Source organism: Saccostrea echinata, unplaced genomic scaffold, assembly GCF_033153115.1.
Source record: "Saccostrea echinata isolate AGI-Se365-2 ecotype Australia unplaced genomic scaffold, CSIRO_AGI_Sech_v1 ptg000028l, whole genome shotgun sequence".
Taxonomy (NCBI): domain Eukaryota; kingdom Metazoa; phylum Mollusca; class Bivalvia; order Ostreida; family Ostreidae; genus Saccostrea; species Saccostrea echinata.
The window spans coordinates 16,591,654-16,616,847 of record NW_026889777.1 but is presented as its reverse complement, the minus strand read 5'-3'; the positions used below and the strand labels follow the sequence as shown (position 1 = coordinate 16,616,847).

The window sequence follows — 25,194 nt, the reverse complement described above, 5'->3', positions numbered from 1 at the left end:
GTATGTGCTGACAAGGTCATTGTATTGACCATAGAACTTGCGAAATGATGACTTCAAACGAAACTGCTGATATCCTTCTTTCATCAACTTGTTTGTCAATAGCTTGCCTTTATTTAGAAATTGTTTGTACGTGGAGCATGCTCTTGTGTATTGAATCAGCTTATGCAGGAGATAATGGTTATATTGCTACATAATTAAGGGAAGTTCAGGAAAGAAAAATTGAAGTCATCACGTTTATCATAAAGTTTTGTTGTTATATTACCATGAACGTCTTTTTCTAGAAAATATTCAAATATGAAACAGATGTGTCAGACTCTGTAGTATCTTTTATTTCAAGTTCACCTGAGCTGAAGTTCAAATAAAAAATTACTGTATTAAGTAATCTTTTCTGAATTCAAAATGAAAAAGTCAATTTAGTTGAATGATGAAAAAGATATTTTTGGTGACAATCCATTATGAAGAAGGCAGAGCGAGCTTTAATTTCATTTCACCTAGAATACACGCAAGTAAAACAATGTTAGCATTCAATAAATAGTTAAACTATGAAGAAGTTGCATACAATGAATTTTGCTATTTGTACAGAGTATGCATGGGTTCATAGAATTCATTAAGGATCTTTGTTTGAGATATAAAGAAACTACTCTAGAAAGATTGGAAATTTTTTTAGTAATCTATTGAAGTATGAAAATAATAGCAGTACACAACTACACACAGTACAAAATCAATTTATTCGTTTTCCAGAAAATCAATAAAAACTTAGGAGAGAGAGTCAAGCACAAGATATAGCCCATTTATAATGAAAAAAAAAAGTTTTACATTCTTGTAAATAATTAAACAGCTGTTTCAAATGCAATATCCATTTCTTTAAAAAGACAAGATACTCTGAGTGCAAAATTGAACATTTGTGATATCTGATTTACAAAATACTAGCTATCATTGTTATCATTCGATCTTTTAAGGACAACATAAAATTAACAAATTCCAGACATTCCGTTTATCCTTTAATGTTAACAAAATTTGCAAATATGAATAAATAACAACACATTTTAAAAAAATCATATAATATGGATAATTCAATTTTTTTTCACACGAAATCTTTTTCTTCCCTTTCCTGGCTTTGCATAAAAATATGCATAATATCATAATGCAAAATGGCTAAGGCAAACAATAAAATTGCACTCTGAGACAAATAATTTAACTTATATGGTAAATACTGACAAAACAATATTATCATTTTCTTAAGACCAAGAATTAATTAGTTTTTGATATTGACAGTGAAAAAATATCCCTCTGTCCATCAGATAACAATTAAGGACCAAAGCCTTCAAAGGCAAAGATAAGTCTACCTCTTAAATGTCTGGAATAGGTAAGCATTAATAGAATGAATAGAATAGAATAAAATATTGTGCATCCATCAATTTCTAAAATAATTCACTTAAATAATTTTTATCATTCCTTTTTTTTCCTAGAGGTCTTTTCAAATTCTTGCATTTTCACACATTTACTATCATGTTTTTTTACTGTCAGGTTTCATTTTTTTTCTCATTATTTTCATTGCAAAAACCAATGCAAGAATATACTTTAGCAAAACAATATCAAACAACAGCATACAACATGAGTCACAACACGATCCATATTTGGTATGATGATTAGAAGTGTGAAAAAAAAAAACCCAAAGTACATGTATAACCCAAGTTTACATTGTGATCTTCTTGTGACCCTGAGGTATACAGAATCTGATTCAAATTTTGGTCTTTATATAGGATAAAGAAATATCTTGCAAGGTGTCTTTTCAGTAAACTTCAATGGAAAATAAATTTTTTTTTATCAAACTTTGTCACGTGAATTTCGGAATGGTTCCTTTTATAAATACCTTAAAAATGTGCTTATATAGGATAATATACTGCCTATATCAAATACAAGGCAAAGAGTAAAATTAAACTGAGCTTCTGCTATTCAACAGCTACCATTCATGTAAAAGTTTGAATATTTAAAACCATTATTTTATTTCATTTTTTTAACAAAATTTAAAACCATTATTTTATTCAATATTAAAAAAAAAAAATTCTAACATCACCGAGTTACATATTTTCTGTTTCCTTTCCAAACTTTGTTTCACAACCTTGGATTTTAAATTATAATACATGTATCTAAATCATACATGGTCTAGTGTAGATCAACATATGACCAATATAAGATACAAGTGCATTAAAAAGCAGGCTAAAATCAACTTTAATAATTGTAAGTATTTCTAACTACGTATGAAAAACGTTCTTAAAACCTATCACAGGTTAATTCTGCAGGAATGTTTCGTCACTGAAGCTAAATCACATTAAAATATGCATGAAACTATGGAACATTTAAATATATAAAAAAGTTTCATAGGGAATTTTCTACTTAAATTATGATATATAAAAATGTTAAAATAAACAGTTAATGCTGGTATTGAACACATCCCATACCTGATTAAGTTGGTATCATTTTCTAAATGAAAGTACATTTATTAATAAACAATACGACTGGTATTTTATTCATGATATTCATTTCTTTTGAAGATTTTGTAATGGTTAGGTCAAATTGATACGTCCAAATAAATGATTTTCAAGAAATCCTAACAGTGAAGGTATGAATTTCAATTTCGATGACTAAAATTCTGTCTTATACAAAATCGATGACTTGTTTAAATTGATTTTGGAGGAGGATGGTCTTTGCTGTATTCAGGGGGATTAACTCCACCTGGCATGTCTGTAAATAAAGCAAACCATTTTATACAGAAAAAATGTACCTGGTAGTCAACTAGAGTAAAACTCATTTAGTACAAATACGAAATCATAGTGAATTTACCGATGTAGTAAAGTTTTTTTAGGATCCCAGTAACATTCTTAACAGTTCTTTGTAACATTTGACGATTATAACGAACTCTGATATAACAAATTTATGGATACAGCGAATTAATTTATGTCCCGTAGAGGTTAAAATGATGAAATTTACATCTTTTCTAATGAATTTTCAAAGATCTCAAAATTAAAAATATTGAACTGATTTTTATTTTTCGTTAAGTATTTAAGTACTCACCCTCTTAAAACTCTTGTTTTTGCTTCGAATCATAATTAATGCTGTTTTTAAAAACATCATCATTTAAAGTTCTTAACAGCAAACTATCATAATCATAATTGTATTTTGATTCTTACATAATTAACGGCCAAATTTGGCTTTTACCACTCCATGTCCTTTTCAAAAGGTCCACTCTTTTGATTTGCTTTGATAGTATGTTCTGATTGGTTAATTTTCAATAAGAGATACATACAGACAATGACACCCTAACTTTCCTAGATTCTGCTTACCCTGTCTGTTTCCTGGGTATGGAGGTGGCTTTGTTTCAAAGTGGTCTCTTGGCTGCTTAGCAACCTACAAAAAGAGAAATTAGATATCTTCTCTGGAAGCAAGTTCTCTTGGAGTCTTCATTATTCTTACAAATTCAGAAATGAAATTTATTCTGGAACTAAATGTAATTTTTATTTGCTTAAATCAATAAAAATGCAATCTGACCTTTCCTTAAGCATTTAATTTTACTTGTTTAGCAAAAAAATATCTATTTTACAAAATAAAAGCTAAGGCTTATGATTGCAATATAGTTACTGAGCTCTTCCTTTGAAAAATTCTATTAATACCTCAATAGAAGCCAAGTATCTGACCAATAAAATGAGTCTTTATCAGACTAATCTATGATATTAATTTTAACATGGTAACAATCCAAAAACTAATAATTAAATATTATTTTGAAACAAAATTAATTTATCAGCAATGGAGGCAGTGCCCTCTGATACAGTGACCCGTAAAGGACTGTAAGGAAGTTTCTTCATCAGACAAATCTGTAGAACAAATAAACATCCCAACCCAAGCCCTCATAGAGAACCCAAAATTATAATTTATAAACCAGAAACCCACAGCCTTTGATTTTGTGAGAACAAAATATGATCCTTTTCAGGCACAACATGGGACTAGTCAATTGTAAAAATGCCAATATTCCACTATAAACCATCCTCTAGCAACTGCATGGGAATCACAGATGTACTGAATAGTGATGTACAAACAGATCCACAGATAAGTTAAATCCTTTAGCTCTCTAGTTTGTTTTTAAAGGTGGGCCATAAAATATTATTTGAACTCACTACCACTAAGATTTAAGAAACATACATATAGAGGGTAACAACTCTTACATGTTTTTATACTACAGCAATAGTGCAATCATAACTTTATTGGGAAAATAATATAGTTTATCTTTAAACATGATTAATAAAATAAATAATTCCTGAAATCATTAAAGAGTATTTACTTGTAGTTCTTTCAAATTTAAAATTTCTCACCTTATTCTTACTGCCTAATATTTACTGTAGAGAGGATATAAATAATTAAAACATATTTCAGCTATGTTTTGTGGCCATGGTTACCTCTGAATATGGTGGGGGTAAAACACTGACAGATGTTTGTTCTTGGGCTGGTCTAGAATTAGAAACAGTTGCTGGAGTAGGCATAATGCCGAAGCCTGGGGTATTCCTGGCATTGGGGCGCCCTCTGTGGACGAAAGTGTCCCTTGGCATCATCAAGAGGCGCTGTCTGTGTTTGTAGTAACCACATCCTCCGAAACAGGACATCAGAATAAACAAAACAACAAACCTAGAACAAACAGGACATCAGAATAAACAAAACAACAAACCTAGAACAAACAGGAAATCAGAATAAACAAAACAACAAACCTAGAACAAACAGGAAATCAGAATAAACAAAACAATAAACCTAGAACAAACAGGAAATCAGAATAAACAAAACAACAACCTAGAACAAACAGGACATCAGAATAAACAAAACAACAAACCTAGAATAATTAGGAAATCAGAATAAACAAAACAACAAACCTAGAACAAACAGGAAATCAGAATAAACAAAACAACAAACCTAGAACAAACAGGACATCAGAATAAACAAGACAACAAACCTAGAAAAACAAACTTCAGAATGAAGAAAACAACAAACCTGCACAAAATTGTACATCAAAATAAACAAAATGACAAACCTAGAACAAACAGGACATCAGAATAAACAAAACAACAAACCTAGAACAAACAGGAAATCAGAATAAACAAAACAATAAACCTAGAACAAACAGGAAATCAGAATAAACAAAACAACAACCTAGAACAAACAGGACATCAGAATAAACAAAACAACAAACCTAGAATAATTAGGAAATCAGAATAAACAAAACAACAAACCTAGAACAAACAGGAAATCAGAATAAACAAAACAACAAACCTAGAACAAACAGGACATCAGAATAAACAAGACAACAAACCTAGAAAAACAAACTTCAGAATGAAGAAAACAACAAACCTGCACAAAATTGTACATCAAAATAAACAAAATGACAAACCTAGAACAATTAGGACATCAGAATAAACAAAACAACAAACCTAGAACAAACAGGACATCAGGATAAACAAAACAACAAACCTAGAACAATGAGGACATCAGAATACACAAGACAACAAACCAAGAACAATTAGGACATCAGAATAAACAAGACAACAAACCAAGAACAATTAGGACATCGGGAATAAACAAAACAACAAACCTAGAACAATTAGGATATAAAAATAAACAAGACAACAAACCTAGAACAATTACATGTAGGACATCAGAATGAACAAGACAACAAACCTAGAACAATCAAGACAAACAGAATAAACAAAACAACAAACCTAGAACAAACAGGACATCAGAATAAACAAGACAACAAACCTAGAACACTAAGAACAAATAAATAAAGAAGACAACAAACCTAGAACAATTAGGACAACTGAATAAACAAGATGACAAACCTAGAACAATCAAGACAACATGATAAACAAGACAATTAACCTAGAACAATCAAGACAACAGAATAAACAAGACAATTAACCTAGAACAATCAAGACAACATGATAAACAAGACAACAAACGTAGAACAAATAGGACATCAGAATAAACAAAACAACAAACCTAGAAAAAGCAGATTTCGGAATAAACAAGACAACAAACCTAGAACAATTACATGTAGGGCATCAGAATTTATAAGACAACAAACCTATTCAAAATTGAACATCAGAATAAACAACTGACAAACCTAGAAAGACAAGACATCAGAATAAACAGAACAACAAACCTAGAACAAACAGGACATCAGAATAAATAAGACAACAAACCTAGAACATTTAGGACATCAGAATAAACAAGGCAACAAACTTACACAACATTGTACATCAGAATAAACAACTGACAAACCTAGAAAGACAAGACATTAGAATAAACAAGAGGACAAACATTTATAGGAAACAAAAGTCAAAACTCAGTATATCACAACAATCCTACACAAAAAAATTATTTCTGTATGGTTAGGAAAATATTACATAGCCTCGAATTACATTCAATAAGCCAATAAGATTAGTAATTAGTTTTAAAGATCAATTTGAAATTTAACAAGTTCACACTGTTAAGCTATTAAAATTCACAGCTTCTTCAACAGAAATTTATTAAGATATATAGTTACACTGACATCTAAAGAAAAGGTAATTGTTTGAAAATTTTATTTTTAATTTCTTTTCTCAACAAACTCACCAAAAATACCAGAGATTCCAGAAGGAGATTCTATAGGTGTAGGAAATCGTCTCCTCATCATTGACACAGCACCGACCCTCACAACAGGACTCACAACTGAAGGGAGAAAGCATTCAAAATACTAACACAGAACAGTGTAACATGCTTATAGCAAATACCATTATCATGAATTACAGCGAAGTGATTTTCATTCCCCAGAGCTTTAAAATATACTGTGAACTTAACAGATATATGATCTACTTTTATAGCAAAGCAAAATTGTCCATCCTGGGGAATTCATTAAAAGCATGTTTTACTGTATCCTCCTTTGTTATAATATTAGGAACAACCATTTTTAACACATTATGCTATTATTAATTATATTATTTTTAAAAAAAACAGCAATTACTAAGCACATATGATGCAAAAAATATAATCGACATGATATTTTGCAAAACAGACCTATCCTGCACTTGGGAAATTATAAAAATAAATTATTGTAAAGCTAAATATGGAAGAAATTCCAAACAAGAGGCCCAGGGCAACAACACTCACCTGAGTCACTATGGCCCTGCTGTTCATACCTTTGTAATACTTTAATCACATACTGTGGCCCCATCTTACCACCAGGAGTCATGATTTGAACATATTTGAATCTACACTACCAGAGAATGTTTTCCAAATAAGAATTATTAATCATGGTCTTACTGTCCCTGAGAATTTAAGATGATTTTTCTTATATATTTCAGTGTAAAACTTTGATCCCTAATGTGGTCCACCTTACCCCAAGGGGTCATAATCTACTAATCATCTGATTTCTTCCAAGACTTCAGCTTCCCTTACAGAATAATTTAGAATCTAAACTTCCTCAGAAAGCCTTTATATAAAATTCCTTTTTACTAAACCCGTGATTCTTGAGAAGATTTTTACAGATTTCTTTTTATATACATGTACTTCAATGTCAAAGTTTGATCCTTTATTGTGGCCCCATCCTGTCCAAGGGTAAATAATTTGAATTTAGAATCTACACTTCCTCTGGAAGCTTCCACATATGTTTCACCTTATCTAGTCCAGTGGTTTTTGAGAAAAAGATTATCAAAATTTTTCTAATATATTTCCATGTAAAACTGTCATCCGTATTGTGACGCCACCCTACCCTCAGGGAACATGGTCAGAACAATTTAGAAAATACACTTTCTCAAGAAATTTCCACATAATTTCCACCTTTTCTAGCCCACTGGTTCTTGAGAAGATGATAAAAATTTTTCTTACATGTATATATTTCAATATAAAAATTTTATCCCTTATTGTGGCCCCACCCTTTCCCCTGGGTATATGATTTGAACAATCTAGAATCTACATTTATTCAGGAAGCTTTTACTTAATTTTCACCTTTTCTGGCCCATTGATTCTTGAGAATACAATCTTAATGGATTGATAAATATATCCCTGTTCTGCTACTTCATACTTACCAGACTAAAAATTAGTTGAATAAAAAAAAAAATTGTTATTTATATATAATTCACTCAAGACATGTCTTATACAAATTGTACTCACCTTTCCCCTGTTTTGGGACAAATAATACCTGAAACCTGAAAACAAAAAGCAATTGTTATGAAAATGTACATCTGTAATCATTTTTTCTGTTTTTAATTACATGGAAGTTATTAACAATTCAAATAAATTCAATTTAAATATATGTGTGTATGAACGTATGGAAAATTAAGCATTTAAAATCATGATGATCATTTCCTGAATACACTCTCAATTTACTCTTTATCTGTATCAAAATATTAAGTTTGTTGCTGTTAAGCTAAGATCTTTAGGGGTAAACATAAATTTAACTTAAAGCATTTGGAATCAGCTAGGCCAACATTTAAAAAAAAAACTTGATTGATGCACTCTGACTGACTTTTATCAAAGTTGGGTAGTTTTTTTTAAAATTATCTTAGTAATACATATTTATAATTGTCTTAAAAATCACAGCTTAAAAATTTCTTGACATTTGCTATTGCATTATTCATGTTATGCACAACACAGCTATAGACAGATTTAACATTTATTGTTTAAATAAAAACTGTCAATCTAAAGCATCTTAGAGAAATGAAAAAACCTTAACTTTAAAAATATATGATTTAAACAATTTATATTTTCTGCAAACAACAACAAAAAAATAAATAAATGCAACAGAATAGAATAATTAAAGTACTGGAAAAAAAATTATTGGTTTGGGGCAATTTTGATGGGTCTGCCGGGGCCATTCAAATTGTGAAAATTATTGTCATTTGTGGGAAAATTGGAAAAAAACTGGTTCCTTACTGAAGCAGAACTAAATTAATACAGTTGTACACAGAACTTAGTTCTAGTTTGTTTCGCTTTCACTTGTTGGCTATTAAGTATCATTGATTAATATTTTTTAGAAATATTTTGTGGTAGTAAATTGGGAAATTTACACTTTGCTTTTGAAAAAAAGGTACCTTTTTTGCATTGGGAACAGGGCTGTTCAACAGCCCCAATTATAGAGAATTGAGAGCCCTGTAAGAGCTCAATCTTATTGATAATCTATAATTCTGCTGTTAGATAAATGTACTTAGGAATTGTCATTCTCTTACACAAATTATACCAGTCTACTAATAGGTTTTTTTTCCAAACAGAAATATCACGTTTCATAATAGCAAGTTCAATGTATTCAGCAGATAATGGAAAACAGCAGGACATGTGTCTTTTCTTTCTTAAGATATCAAGAAAAAATTACTAAAAAAAAAAAGTTATAAACATGCACTGAAGCTTAATAGACTATTTTATTGATCTCTCTTGAAATGGCATTTTAAACATGATAAAAGAGAAATGAATGCCAAAACTCCCTTTTAAGCCAAGTGTATTGTAATGAATTAAAAAAAAAAATACACATATATGACATTTTAAGCCATTTAGATTACCATATACAATTGATACACTTGCTGCAAAATGCACAATTTTCTTGATGTACAAATGAGATCTTTTTACTTTGGAAGTTTGCTTAATTTAATTTTCTTGAATGTTGAAAAATTGTGAAATACAGCACATGGGCAGGTAAAAGATTTCCAGAGGAAGGGAAGTTTCAAAGCATATGTATAATCAAGACATTCTTAATCTGCAACCCCCCCCCCCCCTTCCTCTCTTTAAATCAACAACTGGAATGCTATACAGAAAAACTCGGTTATAACAAAGTCACTGGGACCTGTGAAATGACTTCACTATATCCGTAATTTGTATAAATAAAATTTATATACATTGTAGCTGGGTCCAAGAAAACTTCACTATATCCGCGAATTCGCAATATCCATGTTCATACTAAACGAGTTTTACTGTAATATGTACATTAATATCATGAGTACTATAAATAACTAAATAATATTGTTTAATATCAGCCATTAAGACAATAACTTCAGTATCAACTTTTTTACTTTTTCAATGAGATCCGAATTCAACAAAACAGTCATCAGTTTCCCTGTTAAAACTTACAAAGTCATTATTACAAACAACTCCAAATTAGGGGCCAAAAGAAAAATATAAAGAAAATTTGTTTTCCTGCAAATTTATACCCTGTAAAGTATTTTAAAGGATAAAATATATACATGTAAACACAAGTAACTATAAACTTTTAACTTAAGAATTAGTTACTGCACTACAATCTTTAAAAAATCAAACACATTAAGAAATGTGGTATTTTACATCAGATGATCCAAAATAATTCTTTAACAATTGAAGTCTGTATACAAGGGTATAAGCTAGTAAAAGTGCAGATTATTAATATATGAAATAATTTTCCTAGATGCAATATGGAATGAAAATCCTCCCCAATATGCACTTCATTAAATCCTTTTATACACAGAGACATAATTATATTAATATCTCTGCTTTACACCCTTCTTGAAATACTGAAGAAGTCATTTTGAATTTCTATATTTGACTAATATCTCAAACGTACAGTAATCTGAAAAACTGATGATTTCATGAGAGAGAGAGAGAGAGAGAGAGAGAGAGAGAGAAAGGGAGAATAGTAGGGTGTTTTACGGGTTGTCTTCAGAATTAATAGCACCACAAAGATGTTTTTAACAGTTAACATTTGGCATACCTCACTAAATAAGATCAACTGCACTAAAATGAAGCCATATATTTTTGAAAGTCCATCACAACTCCCCATTTCTCCATAAAAACTCTTCATTGCGTGTATTCCCAGCCTCAGCACCAAAATCAATTGTCTTTGTTTTCGATATTTCTTGCATTCCGAACCCGATAGAAATGTTGCAGAAAGCTCGAATTTCGATACTTACGCATTGCAAACGTAATATTTCCTATAAAACCCTTGTTTCAACTTTTGTACATATATAACTTAGAAATGTAAACTAAGATTCATCGTAATATGTGTGTATTGCTTGTTTACGGCATACCAGTCTATTATTACATATTCATAATTATAAAGACTGATATCATGTTTATAGTAACTGTAATACTATTGATTTTAAATAATTTTTACATGTATTTATTTTCTCTCAGCTCAGTAAGTGTAATTGCTATTCTCAAACAATATCAGACTACACAGCATCTATTAATTTTGAATTTTTTCGATTGTATGAATAAAAAAAACTTCAGCCATGATGGGAAAAATCATATCGTACGGATGGGAAATCGGAATGTTTTCCATAATCGATTATTGGAGTAATCGAATGCACAATAATCGACTAATAATCGATTGATTTCAAGTATTAAATTTGTTCATTTTTGAATGAAGAATAAATTAGTAAAAAAATTCTGGAGTGATTTCTAAAATACATTTTTGATATATTTTGTATCATTATATTCATTTATTATATTATTATTTAGGATTTAGTTAAATTCAAAGAAGAATGAATCCAAAATCTGGGAATAACTTCCTTTAAACTAATATTTTGATTACTCGATTATCAAAATTGAAATCGATTATCTATAATCAGTGGCCATTTCGATTAGATAATCGATTTAATCGATTAATCGGTACATCACTATCATATCGTTAAGAAAAATAAATAAATAAATATATAAATAAAGAGATATATATAAAACAAATAAATAAATAAATTTCATCAATAATAAGTCCTAAATTCCAAATATATTAGTGACTGCCAAAATAAATAATGAAAGCACCGTTTAATTCAATCAATTGCAAGCATTTCGGTACAAACGCACACTAATTTTATAGGGTTGACGTGAAAAAATAAGCCAGATCATTGGTACATATGTAGACACTACACACTATTGTTAAACTAAAATTCTCCCAACATTCAGCACGCATGCAATCAGTGCCTACATTGCACCTAATTTAAAAATGCAGAATTTCAACACCTTCAAATAATCTTTAGTGCCTTATATTTTTCTATTACATTGTATCATTAGTAAAATGTTAAGCTACTTTCAATGTTAAGTAAGGTTAAAAGCAGATCTAGACTTAAAAGTTGAGGAAGGTTTTTATTAGATATGGAATGAATATTTCATGCATAAATTAAAGGGATTAAAAAGGATTTGTGGTTTTTTGGAAACAAACGTTCAAGGGATCAAGCTAGGTCGTTTTATGATTCAAGACAGACAGCGCATAAGAGGATTCTGCAGGCAAAGTTTTATCAGAATTTTTGGGGGAAAATTCATAATATACACGTAGCTGTGGTTGCGCCAGCATAAAAATGGGACATATCCTTTGGATTATACTCTTAAATGAATGTTTTGCGCGCTTTGTGTTTGGATATTCGTTAACTGATGAGCAGAATTTACACACAGCTCTACTGACGGGGTATAACAAGGACCTGAGACCAGGCACAGACAGAAGTCACACACTGGTTATAAACGCCTCCTTTTATTTGTTATCTATCAACGAATTCGATCTAAACGCAGGGAAATTATCAGTCACTGGTTTCTTCCAAATAAGCTGGTTTGAAGAGAGATTTGAGTGGAATCCAGCCACTTACAACTACCTAGAAGCGACTGCAATTCCACAGAAAAAGCTATGGCTTCCAAATTTTATCAACACCAATCCTTATGAAGACATTCGAGGCCTTGGCAGTGACCTTCTTACTGTTGACGTGCAATACACTGGAAAATGTGACTCAGGTTTGCCATGCAAGCATATAAAGTAATATGTGATGCTGATGTCACTAAATTTCCTTTTGACACCCAGAAATGTCTTATGAAATTCTTCATTTTTGGGTATCAACCAAATGATGTAAGTGTGAATTTCGTGTCACCGCGTGTCGATTTGGACCTTTATTCCGAAAACGGAATATGGGATATCTTGGATACCGAAACGTACACACTGTTAAATATTCATTATGAATATGAAGATATTATTGTAAGTTTTCGTCTAAAAAGAAGAACAGCATACTACATAGTTAGCCTGGTATTGCCTATATCATCATTCTCTCTTTTGATGGGATTCGTTTTTCTTCTGCCAAACGAATCTGGTGAAAGATTGGGCTTTTCCACCACAGTTTTATTATCTATAGTAGTCTATCTGACGATTATCCAGGACATGCTGCCGGAAGCATCAGAACCGAACGTATCCATTCTAAGTTACATTTTGGTGACGTATGTGGTGAGCGGGGCCGTCGTTGTCGTCTTTGTTATCGTAAGTGCCCGGATACAAACATGTTCTTATGACAAACCGGTCCCTCAATGTCTAGCTCGCCTAGTGATATGTTTCAGAAAGAAAAGGACAGAAATTGACGTCGTGGAAAATCTGGAAACAAAATGTGAGACGCCTAAGGTTTATAAAGTCAGCTGGGCAGAAGTGAGAAGATTGTTTGATATGACTTGCTTCATCTTGTCAGCATTTCAATTTATAATCACGAGCGCAACTTTTTTCCCGATTGTGGCTGTATAGTGTTAGGACTGCTCATGCAAGACAATCTCAGGGGGTGCGTGATATGGAAGTAAAATGAAGACAGGAGCTAGCTTGGAGCCGCCTTGAGGCTCACCGATGGGCTCAGCTGTGAATATGCAGTATTTCTGACAGCTTATATTAATTCGAGCGTTTAACATTTAAAATGTTGAATTTATCAAGCTAAGAATGATATAATTTCAGCTGGTTGTGCTCCCGTAAGCTGTTGATCTGGCAGCTATAATTAAAGAACGAGGGTGCATTTAATTGGAATTCGGTAGGGATCTGAGCGAACTTGAAAAGTGAAAAATTCGTTTATCTGTTACATTGTAATTTAGCATACTTTTGATATATCGGGTTCTGTAAAATAGGAAAGGGGCTTTACCCGTTAGTTTGTTTTGATGCTAAAACAATACTTGAAATATGCATCTAGATGAGCCATTTGTCAAATGTTAAATATTTAAACACGTTTTTGTTTTCTTTTAAAATTTACTATTTCTGGGTCATCTCTCTACTGTTTTAAAATGTGATTTGTGTGTATTTTAATTTTGGGAAAAAAGTCATCATTTGTCAAAATGGAGAGAAGACCTAGATACCATAAAAATTGTCGTTTTAAATCCACATTATTTATGTATCGATGATACATTCAGCTCATTAATATCCAGTCCGAAAGATAGAGAAAAAAATTCGTATCCAGTCCAGAGCAAGGTGCTTAGGAATAGACAAGCTTTTGGTTCGATCCTCGCATTGACCTTTTTTTATACAATCAAGTCACTTGTCGGTCAAATATTATTTACTGATTTACTAAAGATAGGTAAATTTTAGTTCAGTTGCACAGAGAGCTAATTAAAGCAATTCTTCCAACCTATTGACACTTAAATGTAACTGTATTTAACTATATAATTTATCTTGTAGGTGTTTCAGTATTTTTTATGTGAAGTGTAGCTGTGTAAGGTATCGTTACTGTGAAGATCAGTGGACTTAAATATTACTTTGACTTAATGTAAATGTAACATTTTCCAATGTGCGTTATCTTTAGTCTGTCCAGCTGTGCTCAGTCGACCACATTATCTGTTTGACTTAACGTTTGAATTATAAATGTTTCCTACACTATTCTGCAGATCACACGCTTATAATACGCCCATCTTCTTTGAGTGTTAGGAAAAGAAAATTTACAGTAAATCAGAGGTCAAGAGATCAAAAATATTGGTACCAAAAAAGAGGCCCATTGGCCACATCGCTCACCTGAGCACTTCTGGGGAGGGTCATGATTTAAACAAACTGGAATCTACACTTACTGAAGATGCTTCCATATAATTATGTCTTTGACTAATGATGGATTTAGAAGATTTTCAAAGATTCCCCTACACATTTGCTCTTTTATTTTAGCTCCTCTTTACACCCGGGGACATGATTTTGACAAACTTGAATCTGCACTACCTGAAGATGCTTCTATATTAATACGACTTATCATGGCCTTGCTGTTCTTGAGAAGAAGATTTTTAATGATTTTTCATGTATACAGGTATTCCTATGTATAACTTCGATCCCTTGTTGTGGCCCCTCCCTACCCTGAGGGTTGAATCTGCACTACCTGGGGATGCTTCCAAATAGATACGACTAATCAAGGCTTTGCAGTTCTTGTAAATAAGAGTTTTAAAGATTTTCCTTCTGTATTCCTACGTAAAAATTTGATCGCCCGTTGTTGCCCCACTTACCCTCAAAGTCTTGATTTGAACAAACTTGAATCTACACTAACTGAGGATGCTTCCATACAAATATGACCAAACATGGCTTTGCTGTTTTTGAGAAGATTTTTTAAGATTCATGTGTTTCATTTGTATTCCTATGTAGCACTTTGATCGCCCAATGTGATCCCAAATCATCCCACCCTGACTCCGGGGGTCACAATTTGAATCTAAACTACCTAAGGGTGTTTCCACATTAGTTTGATCTTTTACTGGCCCATCGGTTCTTGAAAACCAGAATTTTAAAAGATGCCATTAATTTTTCTCTTATTCTTAATAATATTATTTCCCCTTGGAAAAAACCTGGCCCTTCCTTTGAACAAACTTGAATCCCCTTTACCCAAGGATATTTTGTGGCATATTTTGTTGAAATTGGCCCAACTGTTCTTAAGAAGAAGTTGAAAATATGAAGTTTACAGACAGACAGACGCCGGACAAAATGTAGTCGGAAAAGCTTCCTCAAGGTCATGAGGTCCAAAAATAGTCAATACATTTACCCAATATAAGAATTGCTGTAAGAAATACACATGTCTGAAATATGAAAGTCCATGCACCAAACGTTAAAAATTATGCCTAGCAAAGGCTAAAGTTTTTCAAATGTAGATCAAACTTCAAGGTCACTGGGTCAAAAATATTGGTACCCAATGAAATGTATTGTCACAAGGAATGCACAATCATACATGTCAATCACGTATACTGAAGCAGTTCCTTTAGAATGGAACGTTCTGAGCTTACATAATGACACGCCCATTAATGCTTCATTTGAATACTACGTGGCACTATCCGGATTCCATACATATTGGGTTTTTTTAATTGCCGAATGTTCTCGCAGAATTCAAGATATTTTTGTTGTTGAAATATTGAAAAAGAGCAATCAATTTAAGAAATCTAACTAAAGGTGTATGATCCGGATTGGGCCGTGTAGTTAATTCACTATCGCATCATCGTATCATCGAGGTTTGGATTGATAGTGCGATAACGCGATAATGCAATGACGATGAGGCGATGGTGCGATAGCGCAATGACATAACATGATGAAGCGATAGCGCAATGACGCCATAATCGTGATAGCGATGAAATGATAGTGCGAAGACGATGAAGCGATGTTTACTATCGCCCCATCGTGTTACCGCGACGATGCAATGCCGTTGAAGTGATGTTACTATCGCACCATCGTCATCGCATTGTCGCGCCATAGAATCATCGTCATCGCGTTGTCATTCCATCACTTCATCGTCATATTGGCATTATCGCGCAATCGACCCTTTAGTCGCTGTTCGATGGTGCAAAAGTGAACTATATCTGGTCCTATACGGAAGTTCTATGGTTCCTTAGATGAGCTTCTGTGGTTATTGAACTGAGCTTCTGTGGTTCATGAACTGAGCTTCTGTGGTTCATGAGCTGAGCTTCTGTGGTTCTGAAGCTGACTTTCTGTGGTTCTTGAGCTGAGCTTCTGTGGTTCTAAGAGCTCAAGTACTGCTTTGTACTCCTGTGTCTATTCTCTTTGTTTGCAAATGATCCAGTTACCCTTTACCAAAAATCAAAATTTTCAAATGCTGCAGTGCTAACAGTGATATATGCTTTAAAACAACTCCAGCATTATTGCAATAACTTTAATTAGTTTTGATGAAGCACTATCTGATATTGAAAAGTAAAATGAAAAAGAAGATGGGCGTGTTTGGTGTGTGATCTGCAGGAATAAGGCGTACGAAACATTTATAGTTTAAATGTCTACGATTTGGTCGGCTGACCACAGCTGGACACACTTTACAAAGTTACGCACATGGGAAAATGTTACATTTAGTTTGAAATACTTTGTCGAATTTAATTTATCAGTCCGCTTATCTTAATAATTATTACATGTAAAACTTAGTAACGCCTCACCTAAGTAATAAACACCTATAGGGTATAGTTAAATGCAATTACATGTATATATTAAAGTATCAGTAGGTTGGAAGAATTGCTTTCGCTTTCTGTGCAACAGAACCAGAATTTATCTATTTGAAAATAAATCAGTACATAAAATTAAACTGACAAAAGAATTGGTTGTTTGTACTAGAAAAAAAAAGTATTAACACTCCATGCGAGGATCGAACCCAAAATATTTCTTTTTCATTGCACTGGACGGGTTGCGCATACTACTGAGCTATCACCGCTCCATACACTTTACGGTTTTTAAAGCGACAATGAAGCACCGCATTTACACATTGGAATTTTTTTTGGAAAAAGTTCATTTTTTATTGTCTCTGGGTCTTCTCTCCATTTTTTACAAATATTTGTTAGTTTCTTTGAATTAAAATGTACACAAATAACGTTTCAAAACCATGGAGAGATGACCCAGAGGTAGCAAATTTTTAGAAAAACGTGTTTGAAAATGTAACATTTCGTACCAAATAACTCATCTAGCCAATTTGCAAGTTCTTTTTTAGCAAATCAAAATACAATATCGGGAAAATATTTCCATTTCCTATTTCACAGGAACCCGATATATCAAAAGAATGCTAAAATTTTGTGTGACAGATCAATGAAATTTTCACTTTTCAAGTGCGCCCAGATTCCTGCCGAATGCCAATCAAAAGCGCCCTCGTTCTTTAATATTTTAATTATGAACATGTAGAATTTCTAAATACACTAACTATGTACTGTATGTATTATTATGCACATGTATCTCAAACATGGTACAATGTAATGATATAAGATATAATGTGTTATAAAAAATAAATTAAAAGTTATCCAAAAATGATAGCAGTAAATATGACAATCATTAACATATGCAAATCACCATGCCTAATCAGTATACAATTAATAAAATCAGTTTGTATAAAAATGATGGAGGCACAAATTCTGTCCACTCGAAATTTATAATCACTTCCTGTGAGGAGCGTATTAGGACTTCACGGCAGCAAAGACGGACACCAAGAAAGTAATCAAGATCGCCACCACTCGGATGTAATGTCGTCTGACCCATCGTGCAATCGCCTGTTTTGTCCAATCATTGCCTACAAATTAGGGATGAATACCAACTTTAATGTAAAATATTTCATATGAGAAATGCATCAATAGCTTTTTTTCCCTTCAAGTACAATATTATTATATTCATCATTCTCTGGTCTAATAGAGAGAGAGAGAGAGAGCTTTAGATCCAAATTATTATACATGTAAATATAAATATATGTAAATAAAAAGTCTATGTGATTAAAACTTAAAACACATGCGCGCATATCCATGCATATTTTTAATTGCTTATTACCGTTTCAGTGTATATATGCGGTGGTAACCGTAAGTAATTAAATGGTACAATGTGGTGATTCTTGAAAAAGTGGCTTCGATTCACAACATTCCTTCCTTTCCATTTTACCAGGAGTCCGTGTTTTCTAAGGGGTGGATGAGTGGGTGAGGGGTCCAAGGTCATATTTTACTTTACAAAACTTTGAAAACTTTGAAAATATAAGTCCTGCCCCCTTACCCCGGCTAGGTCTGCGCATGAACCTAGGCTAACATATTTATTGTATATTCACCGACAATACATGTACGAAGCGTATTTGAAATGTACAGATACTGTATATGCACTGACGTTCGTGTGACGTGAATATGAATACATATTATACAATTATTGCTGTTTTTTTAAGGTCAGTACGATGATTTAGACACCTGATGAGTACAATATTCACCTAGCCCGAAGGTATTTCGAAGGTGTCTAAATCATCGTATTGACCGCAAAAAACAGCAATAACTGTTTTATTAATATGATTATCTATTTTTGGTCCAATGTAGAATAAATAATTCCTTATATTGACCTGGAAATAATTCCTTATATTGACCTGGAAGGTCACGTGCAGGTCAATATATAGAGAATATTACATACTAAAATTCATAACATATGTCATATCAGCCCGAGTGGCCCCATATCAGCCCGAGGGCTGATACGGGGCCCGAGGGCTGATATGACATATGATATGGATTTCAGCATGTAGTATTCTATTTATCATATATTTAAAATACTTAATAAGCGAGTTCATAAAATCATTGAAGAATATTTCGTGCGTGTTTATGACCTTTTCCTTTAAAATCTAATAAAGCAAATTTTAGGTCTTTGAAAACAAATTAAGTCCACAGATGTTGGTAAAGAATTATTTTACATGTATATTTAAATAAAATCAAGTTAATTAACTTTTAAACTTTAAACAAACGTTACTTCCGGTTTGATATGGATTTTTGCCCGCCGGTCCGATACGTGATATGGATTTTCGGACCGGTCCTTGATATGGGGTATTGTGACGTCATCCGTATCGCACAGCGCAGAATCGGTGTATTTATTACTAAGTATATGATAAAACGTAGTATTTTTCTAACATTGTTGGATCTCAGCCAATCAGAGAGATGGGAATTATTCAATCATATAATAAATCTGTATAGTCAGTGGTTCTGGAAGTCAATGTTACTGATGAATTTGCAATACCTTTCTTTGTGATGACGTCTTTCTCCAATAAAATTTTGATCTCTGGGCCCATGACAATAGCTGTGTAGATGACCGAGAAGACGCATGAACCGACCGGGACCAACCAGAGTGTCCGGACAGGCGAGGAGGAACTTAAATAGTAGACAGCACCGGAACTCATAGCCATGCACAGAGACAGAATGGGCTGTCAAATATAGATATTAATTTTAGCAATTAATTAGGTATTATTCTGATCAATTCATTAATGACGATAAATAATTAAATATACAACATTAAAGACCCATGGAAACAGTTGCACTTCACTTGCCAATTTAAAACGTCAAAAAATGTTCTCCCCCCCCCCCCCCCCCCCCAGATTAACGCAAGTTTGGAACATTTTGGCGATTTTATGGAATTTCAGGGTTTTTCCTAAATTAATTTGTCTGTTTTTCCCCTTAAAGTCACTAATTTTTAGACGTGTGGATAATACAGTTTTTATCACGTCAACTTTGAGACGATATGCTTGACCTAACTATATATATAGACGCCATTATGAACTCTGTAAAGAAATACAGGGCACAAACAATAATGATGAAGCTTCTAAAAACCTTATCCCTTAACAAACTTCTTACATTGTAAAGGCGATATAAACTACTAGTCATTTCATTGAGATTGAAAAACGTGAAGCATCTATGGAACGCCAAATTAACATATATTCAAATATTTGTACCTATCTTCAAATAATTGTACCTATCTTCAAATGAATTGAAGATAGGTACAATTGAATTAAAGATAGATACAATTGAATTGAAGATAGGTGTAAATAATTATACCTATCTCTAAATAATTATACCTAGGTACAAATAAATTATACCTATCTTTAATGGAATTACACCTATCTTCAATTCAGTTAAAGATAGGTTCAATTGAATTATACCTATCTCTAATTCATTTGAAGATAGGTATAATTGATTAAAAGATAGGTACAATTGATTTGAAGATAGGTACAATTGATTTGAAGATAGGTACAATTAGAACATATCCACAAAGGATTTGAAGATAGGTACAATTCAATTATACATATGTTCAATTCGTTTTGTGTTATTGAAAATAATGAACGCTCCCTAGGAGACAATATTGAACATGGAGGGAAACGCACAGAGCATACAGAGCGACGGCAACGAGGATGAAAGGAGAAATAAAGGTATGTTAAAATGTGCAAAAGGATTATATACTTATTAAAATACACATGTATGTCAATAAGTGAGCGAAAAAATATATATGCTCGAGTACCCCGAAAGTGTCGGAGATCGGTAGACGTAACGGAAATGACGTATAATGAAGGGAGTAGTTATTATTGCCAATATCTTAGTAATTAAAGATAGGTTCAATTCAATTGTACCTATCTTTAAATCAATTATACCTATCTTCAATTCATTGCATTTGTACCTATCTTCAAATCAATTGTACCTATCTTCAAATGAATTAAAGATAGGTATAATTGAATTATACCTATCTCTAATTCATTTGAAGATAGGTACAATTGATTTAAAGATAGGTACAATTCATTTGAAGATAGGTACAATTCATTTGAAGATAGGTACAATTATTTGAAGATAGGTACAAATATTTGAATATATGTTAATTTGGCGTTCCATAAGCATCTATAGTAGTCACGAATCCAGAGTTATTTAAAAGGGGACCAAACAGGCCGGGGTCATGAGGATCCAGAATTAATAAAACCCTTATTGGTCTACGGAGAAGTCCCCAAGGCCTTTTAAGAACAGATTTGTCAGCTATTTTAGATACATGTATTATATATGTACTTTATATACATTAAAATTTAAAAGCAATATACATGCATTCAATGACAAAAAATTGATTTATCTTTATACTAAGTTTTTGGTCACAAAAAGGGGATCAGGCCTAGAGACCATAAACTGAGAACAGACTTTAAAAGTCAAAATTTTGATTTTGAATATCTTGAGTTTTATTCAACATACATACTTAAAAAATTGCAGGTTTGTATAATATTCCAGTGTATACTGACATGTGCTTAAAATTTTGTTCCATTATCAAAATTATTTCAAAAGTTATATTGATTTGAAATTTTTACTTAAGTGTGTTCTCGGTTTATGGTCTTGGGGCCGGGTCACAACCCCCTTTAAGTCCGCCAAGTGTTACTAAATAGGAACTCATTAGATTATATATAAGGAGTAATGACTCTCTGCTTTAAATGTCACCAAAAAAAAAAAAAAACAACAAAACAACAACAAAAACATTCATTTCCATCACAACAAATTGCATTAGACTCAAAATATATAGCGCAAAGAATGGGTAAGTCAATAATTCAATAATTGTATAAATTGTATAGAGCTTAAATGACTAGTACACGTCTATATCATTATTAAATTATATAAATTATTTGGTCTTTATCAGAAATCACTTTATGCAAAGATGGTAATTTTCATCCAAAACTGAGCTATAATATGTAAACATATCTCCTTAAGGGGAGGTTATAGGGTGGTTGCAAGCATATATAGTTGCACTGTAGAAGTTGTATATATACATGTAGGACTCCAATGTGCGATGGGACTCCAAAGTCCGATGGTCTGCGCCAAACCCCGATGGTTTGACACGCCAAAGTCCGATGGTGCGGAAAAACAATTGACGTTTGTGGCGTCATAGTACTACTGCGCCAAACTGCAATGCCGCGCAATGCCAAGGTCTTAAAAATAAGTATAAATAAATATCATTATGCGAAAACTAACCCTAATCTCTCGGATAGGTGCGAAACTAACCCTAATCGCTCGAAAAGTGTGTAACAACTATAACCTAGATAACTTGGGTGGATGCGAGACTAACCCTAACACTCGACTAGGGTGCGAGGACAAACCCTAAATCTCTCGGGTTGGTGCGAAGCAAGGACTAACCCTAATCAGTCGAGTGGTGTGCGAGGACTAACCCTAATATCTGCTGGGTGCAAGCAATAAGCAAAATCAGTAAAATTGTATGCGAGGACGAATACTGAACTGATGGCTTTTGAATGCAGGACAACGGCGTCAAGGATTGAAGTCGGAATATTGTGACGTCATAAACGTTGATTGTTTCTCCGCACCATCGGACTTTGGCGTGTCAGACTATCGCACTTTAGCGCAGCGCGTCTCATAGGAAACGAGCCATCGGACTTTGGCGTGACCATCGGACTTTGGCGTCCGTACCGACATCAAACCATCGGGGTTTGGCGAGACCATCGGACTTTGGAGTCACCATCGGACTTTGGAGTCTTACATATACAGTTAAGTTGAAAATTTACTAAATAATATCTGATTATAATAATGACTTTTTGCTTTAATATAATCTGTTAATCAAAGTAAAATACTTTAATATATTTATATTTTAGACCTCATATTTATTTTTTAAATAATACTTTCAGTTTTGACTTACTATAAATATTGCCCCCCTTTTGAAGCTGGTGGCCCATTGTTCCCAGAGAGAATGTATAGGCAGATCGACTCGGCTTGGGGCCTCAACCACAGCCACGTAAAGGCTACAACCGGCAAAAATCCCCGCGAACATGCACGTGAGGACTTGCAAACTCTCAACTGGAGATATTCCCAGCTTGATTACGTTTTCCAAAAGGTCCATTTTCTTGCACGGTGAAAAGAGGACGCGAGCAGATGTAAATAAAAATCTAAATTTAGATATGTTAATGATGAGGCGCAAAGAGGGGTGCAAATGAGGAGCAAATGAGATCCTACATTATGATATAGAATAAGAAATTACAAATGGAGTTAATTCCTTATAGGTACATATGCCATGTTTCTCTTTTGGTATTTAATGTCAAGGTAAAAGCAAATATGAACAGTGGGTCACGAATAGAATAGCTTTTAGGCTTCACAAATTCCGGATTGTTACATATTCATTGAGTTTGGTTTCAATTTTATCGAGAGAGAAGCGTTTCCTACGTGAGATTGATTAGTAAAATAAAAATTTGTGGGGATGATGTATTTATATCTCTGAAATGGAAGGCAGAAGCTTTCAAAATCCTTTTAAAGATTGGACTTTAGATCAAAATGACACAGAAAATGTAGAAGGCTAAAGTAGACATACAAGGGGTATGCACAAACTTTATTTGTTCACAGGAGTTCGCAATTTTATCAATAAAGTCAATAAAAATCACTCGATTGACCAAGCCATGAGCTATGCGTTAGCAACGCATTGCTCATGGCTTGGTCAATCGAGTGTTTCTATTGACCTTATTGATAAAATTGCGAACTCCTGTGATTTGTTGATATGCACAACCGGGGAACCTTTAACCACAGGAGTCGGTAATTTTATCAATAAAGTGAAAATAAATGATAAATAGAGAATAATACATGGCAAAATCTGTATCACACCCCATATCAACCCGAGACTCCAATATCAGCCCGAGGGCCGAAGGCCAGAGGGCTGATATTGGTCGAGGGTTGATATGGGGTGTGATACAGATTTTGTCATGTATTGTTGTTTTTATTATATATTTGAAAATAGTGTCTAAAAATCTTACATAAACTTGTAAATTAATTACCATTTTTTAAATAATCGAATGTGTTCTGTTTTTGTTGAATTTCCGTTTCTCATTTTTTTCCCAAAGGCAATGCATTCAGCGATAAGAAATGAAATAATTATAAATTAAACAAATAATTATTTTGAATAGCATAAGATATCTGATGAAGTAAAATTACAATTTAAATAAACTTCATTAACAAATAGAAAAAGTTCCGAGGTACTCCGAATGAAAAATACAGAGATGTTCCGGAAAGGTGTAATAAAGGGTGTGATAAAGGGTAAAATAAAGGGTGCTGATACAGGGTGTGTAATACAGGGCGCGTGCCTGTGTTCATATCAGGGATGCAAAAATCCTGTATTATATAACAAATATATAATAAACAGACATAAATCCCACCAGTGAGCTTCGCGAGCATAGCCTATAAGGCTATATACTAAGTATATAGGTCCCTGAATGTACACAACATGTATTGAATAAATTTTTATTACAAAGGGCTAAAAATTATTCTCAGTTTCTGTATCAAAATGAAATACTAATTTAAAAAAAGATCAGGGACTTCGATTTGGGGATCAAAAAGGCCCCCCAAAATCACACATGTACTCATCAGACCTGCAGAAGTTAGGTATTCCCCTTTTCAAGTTCTTCCTTGTAATCTTGACGTAATTACCCAAGCGTACTGTTATATAATTTACTGCCGGATAAAGTTAAGGTTTTTACCATGCAAGATTAATGTGGCCAAATCCATTATGTGCTTTAAGGAACAGTGATGATTCTGTTTTCAATATTTAGTGGAATTCTGCTAATTTGAATCCAAAAATCCAATATGAACGAGTGTTTTCCGATGTTTTCAGTGTTTTCTAATTTTGCATCGATCCATGTCTGTTTCTGTCCAGGAAGTTTATTCAAGTTGTTTAGTCTGTGTTTTGTTCTAGTC

The 25,194-nt window shown here is 32.9% G+C and overlaps 2 protein-coding genes and 1 pseudogene across 2 annotated transcripts; 1 reads left to right on the top strand and 2 right to left on the bottom strand.

The window, feature by feature from the left end:
* Positions 1 to 709: 709 nt before the first annotated feature.
* Positions 710 to 10,846, bottom strand: LOC133193831 (WW domain binding protein VOPP1-like). The gene is made up of 6 exons (XM_061329761.1): positions 10,751 to 10,846; positions 8,191 to 8,225; positions 6,655 to 6,750; positions 4,452 to 4,677; positions 3,345 to 3,408; positions 710 to 2,745 (listed from the first exon to the last, which is right to left on the bottom strand). Exons 1-6 carry the CDS (start codon positions 10,838 to 10,840, stop codon positions 2,681 to 2,683), a joined length of 576 nt encoding a protein of 191 aa, XP_061185745.1. The 5' UTR covers positions 10,841 to 10,846; the 3' UTR covers positions 710 to 2,680.
* A 1,486-nt stretch (positions 10,847 to 12,332) lies between these two features.
* Positions 12,333 to 13,525, top strand: LOC133193575 (acetylcholine receptor subunit alpha-like; annotated as a pseudogene).
* Positions 13,526 to 17,623: 4,098 nt separating this feature from the next.
* Positions 17,624 to 23,363, bottom strand: LOC133193830 (uncharacterized). The gene is made up of 3 exons (XM_061329760.1): positions 23,156 to 23,363; positions 19,730 to 19,913; positions 17,624 to 18,269 (listed from the first exon to the last, which is right to left on the bottom strand). The coding sequence occupies exons 1-3, from the start codon at positions 23,354 to 23,356 to the stop codon at positions 18,157 to 18,159; spliced, it is 498 nt and encodes a 165-aa protein (XP_061185744.1). The 5' UTR covers positions 23,357 to 23,363; the 3' UTR covers positions 17,624 to 18,156.
* Positions 23,364 to 25,194: the final 1,831 nt, after the last annotated feature.